A 16076-nucleotide genomic window follows, 5' to 3' on the forward strand; every position below is an offset into this window, starting at 1 on the left:
CTGACCTTTTAAGGCCGGAAGACACCGCGTTGTTTAATTTAGCCAACAGGATAGGACGAAGTGAGAGAATATGGGTTGACTAAAATACTGTATTTGCTCGAAGAAAATCACCTGCTCGAAAAAAAAGCAGCCGTGAAATCTTATCAACCAAAAAAGAGAGGTACAATCTTAAATAAGCACAAAATCGTCAAAGGAGGGGTTACATCATCTGCACAATTAATTCGCAAATTGAAAATCGCGGCCATACAAAGTTCTATTGATAATTGTGGAAGTTAGTACAGTATTTTTAAATATTCGAGTTGAGCAGTTTGGAGGGGGCGAATGTGGAGAGGAGCTGCCACCTGATTGGCGGATTGCTCATTACGCTTTTCGGTTTGACAGGAAGTCGCTCACGATTGGAGGAGAAAGCGACCGCTCCTCGCTGATCATTGGCTGCTTCAACACTTGGGCAGTTTAAAATCTATGATAGTTGTGAGGAAACAAGCGTTTTGTAGTTGGATAGTGTGGTCCTTTATGTAGCTACTTTTTCAAACACTCGACAGCAGTGTACATCGATTAGTGGATAATTTCACGAACCAGCAAATTGGATGGAATGTAGCTTGCTGTGACGGTAGCGACGATCGTAACGGGAAAAATGTCCGAAAGTGTCGCTTTATCCTGCGCTCCAGGGAGCTTTGTGGCATTCTCTCCAACGAGGAATCGCGACACTGACAAGGAAAACGATGTTGCTGTTTTGAGCCTGCACCTGTTTTCGAAGGCTACTTTTATATCTTTCGGGACAGTGAAAATAGGCACCTCCAAGTCGACCGCTCTGCGCATCGAAAACCCAACAGAATTTGCGGAGGCTGTGCTGACTGTTGACAAGATCCCATCAAGCAAAGGCTTTTCTGTGGACAACAACACATTCACAATTCGGGTAAGTGCTCTAAAATCCTTGCATAATGTTTCGCCGTGGTTCTTCAACTTTACAACAGCCGGACATTTCATCAGTGACATCTGCACAATCTAATCAGCTGGCCCAGATGTGTTTACAAAAATGATAAATGTATATAGATACCTGCGGTTGAAAAATAAAATGTACTTTTACTGCCAAAGAATTACTCACGATGAAGCTGCCAAATTGAATGATGTATGTCATGCTTTTCAAGTGGCCTGTTACTGAATCATTTAAAATGTTGTCCGCAGCCACTGGGCTCTTATACCCTGACTCTCACCTGGACACCAACAGAAGAGGGTGGAATCAGAGAACTGATTGTCTTCAATGCCAATGGGATCGTCAAGCACCAGGCAATTTTGCTGGGAAAAGCAGAAGCCCCCCAAAAGAAAAAGGTAATTACAAAAAAAAAAAAACCTCACTAAAACATAAATGCGAGGAAGAAATGCGGCAAACATAGTAACAAAGTGGAAGCAAACATTATAAACTACTTAACAAATTATGCTCTTTTTTGTTGTTTTTTGTTTGTTTGTTTTTTTAGAGGCGCTTATGGGATGCTATTAAAAAGAAGAGGGGAGGTGAAAAAGGATCTCCTTACAGGGGAAAGTGGTCGGCGCTACCCACCAAGATGGCTGCCAATAAAACACTGCACGTGACCTGGAAGCAACAGTATGAACCCCGGAGTCCTCTTGCTTCTCTCAATGATGGAAAAACAGGCAGAGACAAGTCCACTGGGGAGCACGGTCTCCTTGAGGGTTACTCTCTGAAATCCAAACGGCAAAAGCCTTTCAATGCCGTCCGAAAGCAGTGGTCTTTGGTGAGCCAGGAGAATGTGCACCATATTCAAAATCACCCATCTCTTGTCTCAGCCACAAGCGAGAAAGAGATGAAAGCGGGCTCAGGTTCTTTGGCTGGGAAGCTTGAAAACAAAGACCTGGCAAAAATACTTAAGACACTGTCCCCTATTGGGACACCGGAGAGGTTCCAAAAGATCATGCCTCACATTCAGCCGGTGGGATGCACTGCTGCCGTGACCTCCCAGACTGCGCCAAGGTGCCCGGCGGTATCTTTGAACGATGCCCTGGCACTCATTGACTCCGGTTTCGCTCTTGTCAACCGCAACCCTAAAGACTCCAGTTCTAGTAGTGACTTTTCTGATTCCCTGGAGTTTAAAAGCGAGGATCCTGAGCGTTTCAAAGCTCATCCTGATAGCCCAGAAGAGTCCACGGAGCCGCGGCTTACTTTCTTTGTCACCAAAAAAGTTGGAGCGCCCAAAGCAGAAAAGCCCGAGAGACCTAAAATATTGTCCTTCAACTGTGAGACGGTGATAAAAAGCAAAGCACCGGTGACAAATTGTGAAAGTGGGCAAAGAATAAAGAAGTCGAGGCGGCGCCTGATGGAGAAAACACTTGAGTTGTCGGAAGGCAGCAGCCAGTGTGAGTCTGGCCCGGGGACCCCCCACCTCCCTGTAATAGAACCAGACACAAGGACAGCTGGTTCCCTTGGTGGCGACAGCCAAACAGTCCAAGAATTTAATGGCAGACCAACGGCAAGACTCGGTGATGCTCAATTGCCCATCGGACTCGATGGAAGCTCTCCTCCAACTAGAGCTCACTTGAGTTTTTCCTTCGCGCTCACTTCCCCGCCCCACAACGTCTCTCCCATGACATTCACGATCTCCTCCCCGTTACCCCTGGGCCAGTCTTCTCCACTTCACTCCAGCAACACAAGTCATCCCCAACCTGAACCCTCCCCGGAAACGGATATTCTTCCCCGAGCGGTCTCGGCGCGGGAGGACGTCTCGCCTGTTCGCAGCCTGACAAAGAGCAGAAAGAGGAAGAGTGAAGAATATTTGAAAGGTGTCACGAAGACCGACGGCGGTGGGAAAACCGAGCGGGTTAAAAAGAGCAAAACGGTGGCTTGGAAAAGTCAGCCCGTGAAATCAACGCAGGAGAGGAGGAAGTCACAGAGGCAGTCAATCAAATCGAAAGGTAGTTGGCGACGTCACACACAAGGCAAGGAGTGAATGTGCTGATTGGAAAAATGTGCAGAATTTGGAGAAAACACCCCCCCCCCCCCCCCCCCCCCCCGTCCTAACGTTATTCTCCTGCTGACAAATATTTGTGGACCTGCACGTACTTGTGGTTCGGCACCCGCAGATTCACCACTTTTTTTTTAATTTCCTTTTTCGAAACATAATTTTGAGGAGCCGTTTTCTTTATTTTTGTGAAAGACATAGATTGAGTTTTTAATTATTTTTATGCTCCATATGCATTTCTATGGCCATCATTGCCTGGTCCCTATCCACCCGTGAATCACAAGGCTCCTCTGTAGTCAATGCAGTATTAAGAATTGAAAGTTCATCTGTGATTATTAACAAATGTGAAAATGGTGTGTATTCTCCACATAGGTTCTCCGCATGCAATGACAACATCCGTAAAGACCCTGACGTCGTCTGTCTCGACTCAGACACAGCCGGCGAGCGCCAAACTCCCCCCACCAGGTATCACATGGTCGACAGTGTCACATACTTATTCGGCGTGCGAACGATGAGTCTCCAAATCCCGGTCTCGTTTTGTGCAAAGGCGCGCGGAGGTCACTCAGAGCAGAGCATGGCAAGTGTGTGAAGATGGCTCCAGTTGCGATGTCAAAGTTGATCTTTGTCAAAACCACTCAGACAGGTATTTGGGTGGCGATGGTTTATTTATCCTTGCGTCGGGTGTTTAATTGGTGCGGGGATTTGGCAAATAAGAAAGCGCTCTGTTGTGGTTTGCCCCAGCCATCCCCAGGCATCCACTTCCTTTTGCTGCCAAGAACATGTTCTATGACGAGCGGTGGATCGAGAAGCAGGAGAGGGCTTTCACGTGGTGGCTCAACTATGTCCTGACCCCGGATGATTTTAAAGTCGACACAGAAAGCACCAAAGGTAAGTTGAGATGTCACTTTTTGCAAAGATGAAAGCGTTGTGTTTTCGTTTCAACTTTGGGCGAATTTGACGTTTGTGACACGGCTTCCGTGTGAAGTTGTTCTTGTGATCGTGATTATTTTTGTCATTGTCTTTGTTGTAGTGAGTGCTGCGCCTCTGGCAATGGGCTGCAGCGACAAGTTCCATGTCCCCAAAGCTCCCACCAAAGAAGAGATGTCTTTCAGCACGTACACCGCCCGGCGAAAGTTAAACCGACTGCGCCGGGCCGCCTGTCGGCTCTTCACCTCCGAGACGATGGTCAAGGCCATTAAGAGGTTGGAACTCGAAGTGGAGGCAAAGAGGCTGCTCATCCGCAAGGACCGCCATCTTTGGAAAGATATAGGTGCCACTACTACCGTCGGTTTAAAAAAAAAAAATCCTATCTTTTTTTTAATTATTATTATTATTTTAATCCTCATCGGGGGTTTTTCAGGAGAACGTCAAAAAGTTCTCAACTGGCTTCTTTCCTACAATCCTCTGTGGTTAAGGATTGGGCTTGAGGTATGTCTTGGCCAGATTGTTTGCTTTTGTTTTATTCTATTTTGTAGGAAAATTGTCGATATTGTCCCCCCCCTTCAAGTGAACGCTGAATATCAAACGCGCCTTTATGCTTAGACGATCTTTGGGGAGATGATCTCGCTGGAGAGCAACAGCGATGCAATGGGTTTGGCGATGTTCATCCTCCAGCGTCTTCTATGGAATCCCGACATCGCAGCCGAGTTCAGACATTCAAAAGTTCCTCATCTTTACAAAGATGGTAAGAGGTTGTCCCCGGGGATGGGCGGGGGGGTAATACAAATTGATTGATAATTTCCCAAAGAAAACTGTAGTCCAATGTGCGTCCCTAGTTTACACATTGCCTATTGTACAACATCGTTCATTCAAGCAACCTTGAATACAAAGCCGTTAACCGGGACTCCTGCGGGCGGTCCATCGGGTGCCCAAATCAGAAAACCATCCAGCTGTTTTGTTTTGCCAGTGTGCCGCACCCATTTCCAACCGAGTGTACGCGGGCCTCCTCCCTGTCCGCCGTCGCGACGTTGATGGCGATCCGTGCTGTTATCTCTTCCGCTCAGGCCACGAGGAGGCGCTGTCGAGCTTCACACTGAAGAAGCTGCTCTTGCTGGTGTGTTTCTTGGACAAGGCCAAAGCTTCTCGCCTGATTGAGCACGACCCGTGTCTGTTCTGCGTTGACGCAGAGTTCAAGGTAGGCGCTGATATTGGTCAACGATGGTGACCACTGCAACTGCAAACCTACAGTCCTACGCCATTATGGGGAAAGTTATCAACTCATTCACTCCCAAAGACGTTTTTAAACGTCTTTTCAGACTTGGTCTAGAATTAGCTGGTACTGAATGAGTTAAAGGATAAATGACATAAAAATATCAATGATGGATTGAACAATTACAGTGGATAAAACTCAAAATATTGAATGTTTAAATTAAAAAAAAAAAAAAAGCAAGTATGTGTTCCTATTTATTGATGACATTTGTACTGTTGCCGCCTGGTGTGACATTGTAACTGTGGAACTCAAATGTTGTTAATGGCGACAGAGCTGAATCATTCATACGAATCGAGATCCTTACAATATTTGCTCGTGTGCTGCATCTTGCACTGTTACATCCATCAGGTTTTGCGCAGGCGGGGACATTTTCTTGACTTCTCTAATTCCGGTTTATTCGTCAAATGCAATAGTTTGAAAGCTAATAGTTTGTATTAGCTTGAAAGCTAATACCGCATCCACTTAGTCGGACGCTTTTCGTAATGCATTGTGTGGCAGTGCTGAGGCGAAATTGATGAAAATGTTCACTTGTCATAATGCCTTTCATTATGTGAACTTGAGAATGTAAGTTTACACACGTGAGACGGCTTACTGGCCTTTCCTCTTCAAAATATTGCTTCCTAGAAGATCATTGTTATTCCTTTGTTTCATTTCGGTCTAGAGTTTGGTTTTGGATCTGATGTCCATGAGCTAACTGTTGTGAATGCATTTAATTTTTTTTTTTTTTTTTTTAAGACAAGTAAAGACTTGTTGCTGGCCTTCTCGAGAGACTTCTTAAGCGGGGAGGGCATTCTCCCTCGGCATCTCGGGTTCCTTGGATTACCAGTCTCTCATGTTCAAACTCCCCTTGACGAATTCAGCTATGCTGTGGTGAATTTGGCCGTTGACTTGAAATGTGGAATCAGACTTGTGTAAGTGACAGAATTTAAATGTCATACGTTGCCCCATTTTATGGATCCTGATTGGCTTGTTATTTTGGTCCCCCCCCCCTCCCCCATCTAGAAGGGTGATGGAGCTCCTCATAAAGCAGTGGGGCTTGTCAGCAAAGCTGCGACTGCCAGCCATCAGCCGCCTGCAAAAAATCCACAACGTGGATATTGCCTTGCAAGTGCTCAAAATCCGGGGGGTGGACCTGAAGGATGAACATGGTAATTGCGCTCCGTCATCTGAACCCAAAGCTTGTTCCAAGTGGATGGAATACGTTCGGCTCCGCTGACTTCTATGATCACGGCGATGGGCGTCTTTGCTTTTACTTTCAGGTTCCGTCATCGATTCTCGAGACATTGTGGATGGTCACCGAGAGAAGACGCTGAGCCTCCTGTGGAAAATCATTTTCTCATTTCAGGTGTGCATCCGACCCGCGGCCCAACAAAGATGGAATGATTTTGCAAATCATCTCGGCAATCTCTGTTGGTTAGGTGGAGGTGATTTTGAACGAGGATCAGCTGAGGGAGGAGATTCTCTTCTTGAGGAGAACCCTGAGGTCAAAACGGAGGTTGGCTTCCGTGAGGGCCGGCCGGGGCCTTGAGCCCGGTGCGCTCAAGACCAAGGCGCCGTATGAGCATCGCAGCGCTAAAGTTGTTCTGCTGATGGAGTGGGCCCGCGCCGTGTGCGACTTCTACAATCTGACGGTGAGTTTGCGAGATGTTCTTTTCAGAAGTCTGAATCGAGGGCTTGCTTTGTGTCAAACTGTAACATTGTGTCAGCGCTGCCGCCATCCTTGAAGGGAAAGCCGGCAGCGGCGGTTTTTGTCCGGGGACCGAATCTAGAACTCGTCAAGGGAACTCGCTGCACGCCAACGAACGGATGACGCGAGTCTTTTGTCGTTTTCTAGCTGGAGAACTTCACCGTGACGTTTTCCGATGGCCGCGTCCTCTGCTACTTAATCCACCACTACCATCCCGGTCTCATTCCGGAGGAGTCGGTCCATCACAGCACCACCCAAACTGTCGATTGCTCGTCAAGGGGTCGCCTGGAGCTCAACTGCTCGGCCATCGACTCCGACAGCTCTTTTGACGATGCTCCCAAAAGCCCAAATGGTGTGTGTCACTTCACTCAAGACATTAAGGAAATGACACATGTGGAGGCGTTACATACCGCAGTCACTGATTGGTTTATGTACGTACACCCATTATACCGTTTGTTTTTTTTTTTGTTTGTGCTTAACCGGAACAGGCCCCGAGTGTCCCTCTGCGGAGTTTAAAAAGCTACTGGAAAAGGAGAAAAGCAACTTCGGGCTGGCTAATGCTGCGGTGGCTTTCCTGGGTGGAGTGCCTTCCATGATCGACCCGGCTGACATGTCCAACACCATCCCCAATGAGCAGGTGCGCCGAAACCAGACTTGCATCCAAACGAGCACCGAACCAAATGTCGAGATTGGCACGGTCACTCTTGGGAATATGTCGGCACTCCGAAATTGTAACAATCAGGATCCGCATCGCTCGAGCAAGTGGAAAGTCAACTTGAAAACTGTCCCAAGGCGCAAGAAAAGTTGACCTTTTTATCTGTTGGATGTCTATTTCTTCAACAGGTCGTGATGTGTTACCTGTCTTTCCTGTGCGCTCGTCTCTTGGACCTGCGTAATGAAACCAGAGCGGCTCGGGTCATACAAGGTGCCTGGAGGAACTACAGAATAAAGAAGGACTTGCAACTCTACAAGGTCGGTCAAAAGGATATTGCTTGAAAATGTTAATGTCTCGCGTCGAAATACATGGTGGCTTCTTGTTTTGCGACACAGGAGAGAAACGTGGCTGCTGCGAAGATTCAGGGGGCCGTCAAACGTTTTCTTCAGCGATGCAGAGCCAGGAATCAAAATGCGGCGTCCGTGATCATACAGTCTGCCTGGAGAGGCTCCGTTATTCGCAAAAGACTGCGGCTGGAAAAAGAAGCAGAGCTCCGGATCATTCAGAATCGAGCAGCCGCAATCATCCAGGTAGCTTGAGGCTTCTTATACGACTGCACACATATAGGGAGGAATATTGAAATAAAATCTGCCAATCGATTGATCAATCAATAATGATGTAAAAGCTAGAACTATTCTAAGCCGGTTTTACCAGTACAACGCAATGCGAATCGAATACATGTGATTCCACTATAGGAAGGAATACCGGCGCTGAGTCATAAGCACCTTTTCTCAACAGCATCTATTTTGTCAGTTTACGTATGTCGAGCGTACGCACTGCAAGGGCATGTGGAATCGGTCATCAAATTCCCGTTTGTTTGTTTGCGCAGGCCCAGTGGAGAATGTTTTCCGCTCTGAGATATTACCAGCGAGTCCGATCCAACGCCGTTGTTGTCCAAGCGCGGTGGCGAATGAAGAGGGCTGCGTCGGCCTTTGTCAAAATCTGCTGGGCGACGTCTGTCTTGCAGAGATATTTAAGAGCTTGGATTCATGGGAGGAAAGTACGCACGCGCTATCTCTGCCTCAAAGCCGCCGCGGTGAAAATGCAGAGAGGGTACAGACTGTGGAAAATCCAGACAACTCAAAGGGAAAACCGTGCCGCCAGAGTAATACAAACCGCATATAAGAAATGGCACGTGGAGAAAATGGCCAAAAGAACAGCCGCCGCTGTTAAGATTCAGTCTTTCTATAGAATGCAAAGGTGCTTGCATCAATACAGAAAGATCCAAAGAAGCGCTTTGCTCATTCAAGCGCACTGCAGAGGTCTCATTGAAAGATCCCACTTTCAGAGGCGCAAGCGGCAACGCCACTCGGCCGTCGTCATTCAGAGTGCCTTCAGGGGGCATCGGGTCAGGAAGCGGGCCCTGAGAATGAAACGCGCCTCCGTCCTCATCCAGCGATGGTACAGGGCCTCTGCAAGAAGGGATGCGGAAAGGCAAAGATTTGTCAAGATGCGCCGTGCCGCCAGGACCATTCAGTCGGCTTACCGCAAGAAACGCAATCGCGACTCGCTGAAGAGACGACACCGAGCAGCAACCGTCATCCAGGCTGCGTTCAGGAAATGTGCCTCCCGATGGCGCTACCTCGCCCTCAGGAAAGCGACGGTTGCCATACAGCAAAAGCTTCGAGCCACAATTTTAGCTCGGAAGACAAAGGAGGAGTATGGCGCCCTAAGAAAGGCCGCGCTCATTATACAAGCCTACTGGAGAGGCAGAGCCGACAGGATGAGGATTAAAAAATACCACCGGAGCGCAACGCTTATCCGGGCCCACTACTGCCGACACAAGGCTCAAGCCGAGCTCAGGTCAAAAAAGGCAGCGGCTGTTGTCATCCAGCGTCGCTATCGGGCTCATGTGGTCGGAAAGAAAACAAGGGAAGCGTTCCTGCAGAAGAAGGCGGCCTGTGCTACCATAGCGGCGGGATTCAGAGGCATGAAAGTCCGAGCGGACCTGAAGAAAAAGCACAAAGCCGCAACCGTCATTCAGTCGGCACTCGGGATGTATTCCGGTCGAAAACGATACAGGCTCCTTCGAAGTGCAATCGTTATCATCCAGTGCCGCTATCGAGCCCGACTCTGTTGCAGGGCGGAGCGACGCAAGTACCAAGAGCAAAAAAAAGCCGCCTTGAAAATCCAAGCCGTTTACAGAGGCTGGAGAGGAAGAGAAGAATTTAAGAAGAGGATCAACGCCATAAGCGTCATCCAGGCTGCGTTCAGAATGCACCGAGTTCGCAAGGCTTATCTTGCCACCAAGTGTGCTGCGGTCATTCTTCAAGAGCGATACAGGGCCAAAGTCCGCATGGCTCAACAGCTGAAGACGTACAGAACGATGAAATCCGCCGCCGTTACCATCCAGGCCGCATATCGTGGCCACTGCGCCCGCAGGAAGATTGCGCAGATGCGCCGCGCGGCCTGTGTCATTCAGAGAAGGTTTCGCATGATCCAGGAGAGGAATCGATTCCTGGCTCTTAAGACGGCAACTTTGGTTCTCCAGCGGCGCCGCAGAGCGTTGATGTCGACGAGAGAAGCGCGGCGGCAATACCTGTCGAGGCGCAGGGCGGCCGTTTGCCTGCAAGCGGCCTTCAGGGGACGCCAGATCCGAAAGCAGTTGAGCGTCAAGCATCACGCGGCCATTCGGATTCAGTCAAATTTCCGGCGGTATCGGCAGAGAGCTCGCTACAAGATGCTTGGATGGGCTTGCAGCGTTGTGCAAGCGCGTCACAGGGCCAACGGAGAAATGAGACGGCAGAGGCTGGCTCTGAGTGCAAAGAAACACGCTGCCGTTGTCTTACAAGCCGCTCTCCGGGGAATGAGAGCGAGACGGCTCGTCAAACGAAAGCATCGGGCTGCCTCGACAATCCAGAGAGCTTTCAGAACCCGCCGCGAACACAAGAAGTACGTCGGCCTAAAGTCTTCAGTGCTCGCCATGCAACGTAGGTACCGTGCCACCGTAGCGGCCAAAGCTCAAATGCGACACTACCAAACCGTGCGCAGGTCTTCAATCGTCGTTCAGTCAGCGTACAGAGGACTGCGCGTCAGGAAGGATGTCGCTCGTTGGCATCAGGCTGCCACTTTGATCCAGTCTACGTTCAGAAAGCACCGAGAAGAAGTCCAATTCCGAAGCGCGCGTCTGTCGGCCATCGTCATCCAGAGACATTACCGGGCCTTCGCGCTTCAGAAACGGGATAGGGGATACTACCTGAAAGTCCGATCCTCCGCCATCGTTCTACAGGCCGCTTTCAGAGGTCGCCTTGTGAGAGGGAGGATTGGCAAGATGCACAGAGCAGCAACAGTCATACAGGCACATTTCAAGAGGCATGAGCAGCGGTTGCTCTTCAGAAAACGGCGCCGGGCTGCCTTGGTTTTACAGCAAAGGTTTAGAGCTATGAGGGAGAGAAACGCGGAGATGAAGCGTTATCAAGAAGTCAGGAATGCCGCCCTTCGTCTGCAAGCTGCCTTTCGGAGAATGAAATCAAGGCAATCCGTCAAACGAACGCATGCGGCTGCGACTGTCATCCAGGCCGCTTTCAGGTGCCACCGTGAGAAAGTCCAATTTCAGGCCACGCGTCGGTCAGCCGTCGTCATCCAGCGATACTACAGAGCCCACCTCATTCGGAAAAACCAAAGGGACGACTACCTGCGAGTCCGAACCTCCGTCGTCTGTCTCCAGTCGTTTTTTAGAGGTTGCTCGGAGAGGAGAAGAATTGCCAAAATGCACAGGGCAGCCACTGTCATACAAGCAAACTTCAAGAGGCACCGGCAACAATTGCGCTTCAGGAAACGGCTCTGGGCTGCCCGTGTCCTGCAGCAGAGATTTAGAGCCGCGAGTCAGCGCAACGTGGAGGTCGAACGTTATCGAGAAGTCAAGAACGCTGTGATTTGTCTACAAGCGGCCTTCCGGGGAATGGAATCGAGAAAATCCATCCGACAGAAACACCGGGCTGCGACCGCGATCCAGGCCGCTTTCAGAAGTCGCAGACAGAAAGTCCAATTCCAAGCCACGCGTCTGTCGGTCATCGTCATCCAGAGATGCTACAGAGCCCGCGTTCTACAGAAAAAAGAAAGGGACTACTTCCTGAAAGTCCGAACCTCCGTCATCTGTCTCCAGTCGTTTTTTAGAGGTTGCTCGGAGAGGAGAAGAATTGCTAAGATGTGTAAAGCAGCCACTGTCATACAAGCAAACTTCAAGAGGCACCGGCAACAATTGCGCTTCAGGAAACGGCTCTGGGCTGCCCGTGTCCTACAGCAGAGATTCAGAGCCGCGAGTCAGCGCAACGTGGAGGTCGAACGTTATCGAGAAGTCAGGAACGCTGTGATTGGTCTACAAGCGGCCTTCCGGGGAATGAAATCAAGACAGTCCATCAAACAAAGGCATTTTGCGGCAACCGTCATCCAGGCTGCTTTCAGATGCCGCAGAGAGCGAGTCCGATTCCGGGCCGAACGCTTGGCGGCCATCGTTATCCAGAGAGGCTACAGGGCCCACGTTCTTCGGGAAAAAGAGAGGGACTATTTCCTGAGAGTCAGATCCTCAATCATTTGTCTGCAGGCAGTTTACCGCGGTCGTTTGGAGAGAAGAAGAATTGCCGAGATGCACAGAGCAGCTACCGTCATTCAAGCAAACTTCAAGAGACGTAATCGGCAATCGACTTTCGAGAAGCATCTCTGGGCGGTCTGTGTCTTGCAGCGGAGATTCAGAGCCCTGCGGCAGAAACGCCGTGAGGTCAAGCGTTATGACAAAGTCGGGAACGCCGCGATTTGTCTCCAAGCTGCCTTCCGGGGAATGAACTCAAGAAAATCCCTCAGACAAATGCATCGGGCCGCCACTACTATTCAGGCGGCTTTCAGAGCCCATCGTCAGTTGAAGCGGTACCGGAAAATGAAATCATCTGCGCTAACCATTCAGCAACGGTTTCGTGCTACCGCAGCAGCCAAATCTCAGAGGAAACACTTCTTGGAAGTGCGCAGCGCAGCCGTCATCTTTCAGGCTGCCTGCAGAGGCCGGCAAACCCGGAAGCACATTGCTCGGTTGCGCCGGGCGGCGACGGCCATCCGGTCGGCATACAGGAGGCGCGTTGAGCTCGTCAAATTTGAGACCATGTGCGTGTCTGTGGTGCTCATTCAGAAGTACTACCGGGCCTTTATTCGTCAAAGGCGAGAAAGAAGCAAGTTCCTGAAACTCAAAAGGGCCACTGTGGTTCTTCAGGCTGCATATCGAGCTCACCGAGTCAGGAGGGACATAAGGCAGCAAAGTCGAGCTGCCACTTTGATCCAGTCGTACTGGAGATGCTCTGTCCAGAGGCGCCTCTTCCGGAAGAGGAGAGCGGCAGCCGTGAAGTTGCAAGAGAGGGTCAGAGCAATGCGCCTTGGCAAAGAAGAAAGGGAGAACTACGTGCGAATGAGGCGGGCCGCGATCGCGCTTCAGACCCACTGCAGAGCCTGGATTGTACGAAAGCAGGTGAGGATAACAGTCTCGTTCCTTCCGGCATGTGTTGCGCATCGTAAAACCAGTGTTGAAAGATCTAGATCAGCGGTGCCCAAGTCTGGTCCTCGAGAGGCCCTTTCCAGACTGTTTTAGACGCACCCCTGATTCAAATGGTCAGCAAACTTGACCATCCCGATCTTTTGAATCCGCTATGCCGGTGGAGGAAAACCTCTGGTCTGGAAAACCTGATCTAGATGATTTTACAAAGATTCATTGTTTGTGTCATCAAGGAACTCGAGGCCGCCAGTGCACAGAGGAGACTTCATTTTGCCGCCGCAGTCTACCACCACCTCAGTGCTATTAAGATCCAAAGAGCTTTGCGAGCACACCGGGCCTTGGAGTCCGCGAAGAGACGGATCCATTCTGTCGTCGTGATTCAAGTACGGTAGCAGCTGTTGGGTCTTGTGATCCGCTGAAATCTGGAGAAAACGCAAAGTCCTTTTGGTGTTTCTGCACCTTTAGAATCTGGTGCGAGCGAGGCTCCAAAGGAGACGCTATCTGGCCCAACGGAGGAAGGTCATGACAGCCCAGAGAGCAGTCAGGCGTTGGTTGGTCCGTCGCCACGATTCCGCATCGGTCATCCAACGTGCCGCTCGGACGTTCCTCCTCATCAGGCGCCAGAAGAAAGTGGAACAGGGCGTCGTCAAAATTCAGGTATCAATCATAGCTACGAGTTTTCCGTTTTATGTCAACGCAACAGGAACGGCTCACAAAAGCCCTTTCTTTTCTCCCTACCCGAGGCTCTATGGAGAGGACATGTCTCCCGCCGACTGAATGACAATAGCAAAGTGATCAAGTTGAGACACCACCTGCGTAAAGTCTCTGCCGGTGCCCGGGAGGAGGACAAATTGCAGAACAAAACCTCATCTGCCCTGGACTGTATCCTTCGATACAGGCACTTCTCCTCCCTCCTCGAAGCTCTGAAAAACCTCGGTGAGGTTTTGCAAATCAATCGAGTCGTTTTTAACCGACTGAATTATACAGGATTTCATGAGCGGCTCTTCGTTTACTTCAATAATTCGCCTTATTGCTTTGTACTTTGAATAGTTTGCTATCGTCGCGTTTGTTGTAGACAATACGCTAGCCTAGCCCACACTCCGTCGGCGAAATTGACGTTATGCCGTCGTGCGTCTGCGTTTCCAGAAGCGGCCACCAGGTTGTCCCCTGTGTGCTGTGAGCACCTGGTGGAGAGCGGCGCCACCAGCGTCATATTCACCCTCATCCGCTCCTGCAACAGGAGTGTGCCCTGCATGGATGTCATCACCTACTCCATCCAGATCCTCCTCAATCTCTCAAAGGTACGGTGTCGACATTGCAGAGTTTGCTTTTAAGTCGGGGGCGCCCAAACGTTTTCCTACAAAAATCCCAGGGGACGTATGCACGCACGTACCGTCCAGCACATGTGGGACGGGCACTATCGAAAAGAATAGTCAGGATTGCAAAGTATGCAAGCGTGATACGGTCGGGTGCTGCAAGGAAAGACAAAATCCGTGATCTCCCTCCACCATGCGTTCTGTCTTCAACAGTACCACAAAACCATTGAGGCTGTGTATTTGGTGGAAAACTCGGTGGAGACACTGGTTAACCTGATCCAGACGTACAGAGAGAAAGCGGGCGGCAAAGTAGCAGACAAAGGCGGCAGCATCTTCACCAAAGCCTGCTTTCTACTGGTTCTGCTCCTGCAAGACAAATGCCACGCCGAGGTCCGTTCCACCAAAAATCCTCATCAAAATCAACTGCTGTTACAAGACGTGTACAAAATTCCGTTTCTCTTTTCCAGGAGGTTATGAATTGCCCGAAGCTCTTGGATAGGGTAACAAGTATTTATCGCCTCACCGTTCGCAAATACAAGATGGACGCAGAAAGAAATGTGGCCAAACAGAAGATGAACGCGCCAATCAACGGAAGCTTCTACATCCCAGCAACGCCGCGGAAATGCCAACCTGTGCCAAGGTATTTTACGTGGAAGGCATGGATGGGTTCAACATCCAATTTGTATTTGGCGGGTGACTGACAATTGTTTTTTGTTCTACAAGGTTCGCACCGGACTGGGTTCTCAGGAAGGACAATCTTCCAAATATCGTGGATCCTCTCAAGGCCATCCGCATGTTGGCAAACACTCTCTCGATTGTCATGTAGATAGTTTTGAAATGTTGCCATGTCAGAGTTATCATATTTTTTGTTTTGTTTTGGAAAGTGTTTTATGTACAGTAAACATGATTTTACAGATACATCTGTGTGGCCACATTAAATGCATTTCTGTTATTTCCGGTGTTTGTGTGCATGGTTTTCCTTGCTTTAAAAAAACCCAAAATGACCAGAAAGGCTTGAAGCAGCAAATATGTACAGCAAAATCGAAACAGTATTTTATTATGCTGGAAGTGGGGGTTTTTTCTCTCCTCAACCGAAAATGTTACCAGTTACTTCGCAACTGACAGACAACATTCATTATGTCGTCCTGTGTACTTGATGAATACACACGTGAAGGTACTTTTTGACGGTGCTGCCCAATCAGCGCTTGAAAGCTTCACAGACAAGTGGGCATGGGAAGTACTCCATCGTTACACCTCCGACGCATCCCTGACGTGCCGCTCTGCGTCGTGGCTGCGGTACACCTGAACTGGATACTCTCATCGTGGACAGCATACAACTTGTTGTGGTTTCTAAATCTGAGAGTAACGTTGTGCTTGCTCATAGTCTCTCTTGTCACAACGCATGGCTCTGCAAGAAATAACAGTTTTGACCAGAGACGAAGACGACAGCAGCCTCAGTCCGTCAGTGAGACATACCCATGACAGCAGACGCTATCAATAGCACTCTCACATTTACACATATAAATGTTTTCTAAAAGATACCTTCATTAAATTTCAACATTTTCCAAATGTTCGTGTGCTTCTTTATACCTAAACAAAGGAAAGACATATAGTTTTGGTTGTTTATAGCAAAGTATGGTATCATTTTAATGGTCCGACCCACTTGACATCTACCGAGGCCGTATGTGGCCCACCATGTGA

General features: G+C 49.4%; 1 protein-coding gene across 1 annotated transcript; it reads left to right on the forward strand.

The window, feature by feature from the left end:
• Positions 1-503: 503 nt before the first annotated feature.
• Positions 504-15327, forward strand: aspm (assembly factor for spindle microtubules). Its single transcript, XM_086114876.1, has 26 exons — positions 504-916; positions 1186-1329; positions 1476-2925; positions 3345-3437; positions 3520-3615; positions 3714-3860; positions 4003-4242; positions 4333-4400; positions 4515-4656; positions 4976-5106; positions 5917-6092; positions 6184-6329; positions 6441-6526; positions 6600-6812; positions 7016-7220; positions 7357-7505; positions 7712-7840; positions 7919-8113; positions 8413-13035; positions 13293-13442; positions 13525-13716; positions 13803-13995; positions 14206-14360; positions 14589-14765; positions 14843-15015; positions 15099-15327. Exons 1-26 carry the CDS (start codon positions 635-637, stop codon positions 15199-15201), a joined length of 9858 nt encoding a protein of 3285 aa, XP_085971002.1. The 5' UTR covers positions 504-634; the 3' UTR covers positions 15202-15327.
• Positions 15328-16076: the final 749 nt, after the last annotated feature.

The sequence above is a fragment of the Hippocampus guttulatus genome, chromosome 7 (assembly GCF_054856545.1).
Source record: "Hippocampus guttulatus isolate MCC_2025c chromosome 7, RoL_Hgut_1.0, whole genome shotgun sequence".
Taxonomy (NCBI): Eukaryota; Metazoa; Chordata; class Actinopteri; order Syngnathiformes; family Syngnathidae; genus Hippocampus; species Hippocampus guttulatus.

Bases quoted from the DNA above. Each gene is read 5' to 3' on its own strand.
- aspm (XM_086114876.1), top strand. From the start codon at position 635: ATGTCCGAAAGTGTCGCTTTATCCTGCGCTCCAGGGAGCTTTGTGGCA. The intron at 3,861-4,002 runs GTAAGTTGAGAT...TCTTTGTTGTAG, and splicing joins CGACACAGAAAGCACCAAAG to TGAGTGCTGCGCCTCTGGCA. The intron at 13,996-14,205 runs GTGAGGTTTTGC...CTGCGTTTCCAG, and splicing joins CGAAGCTCTGAAAAACCTCG to AAGCGGCCACCAGGTTGTCC.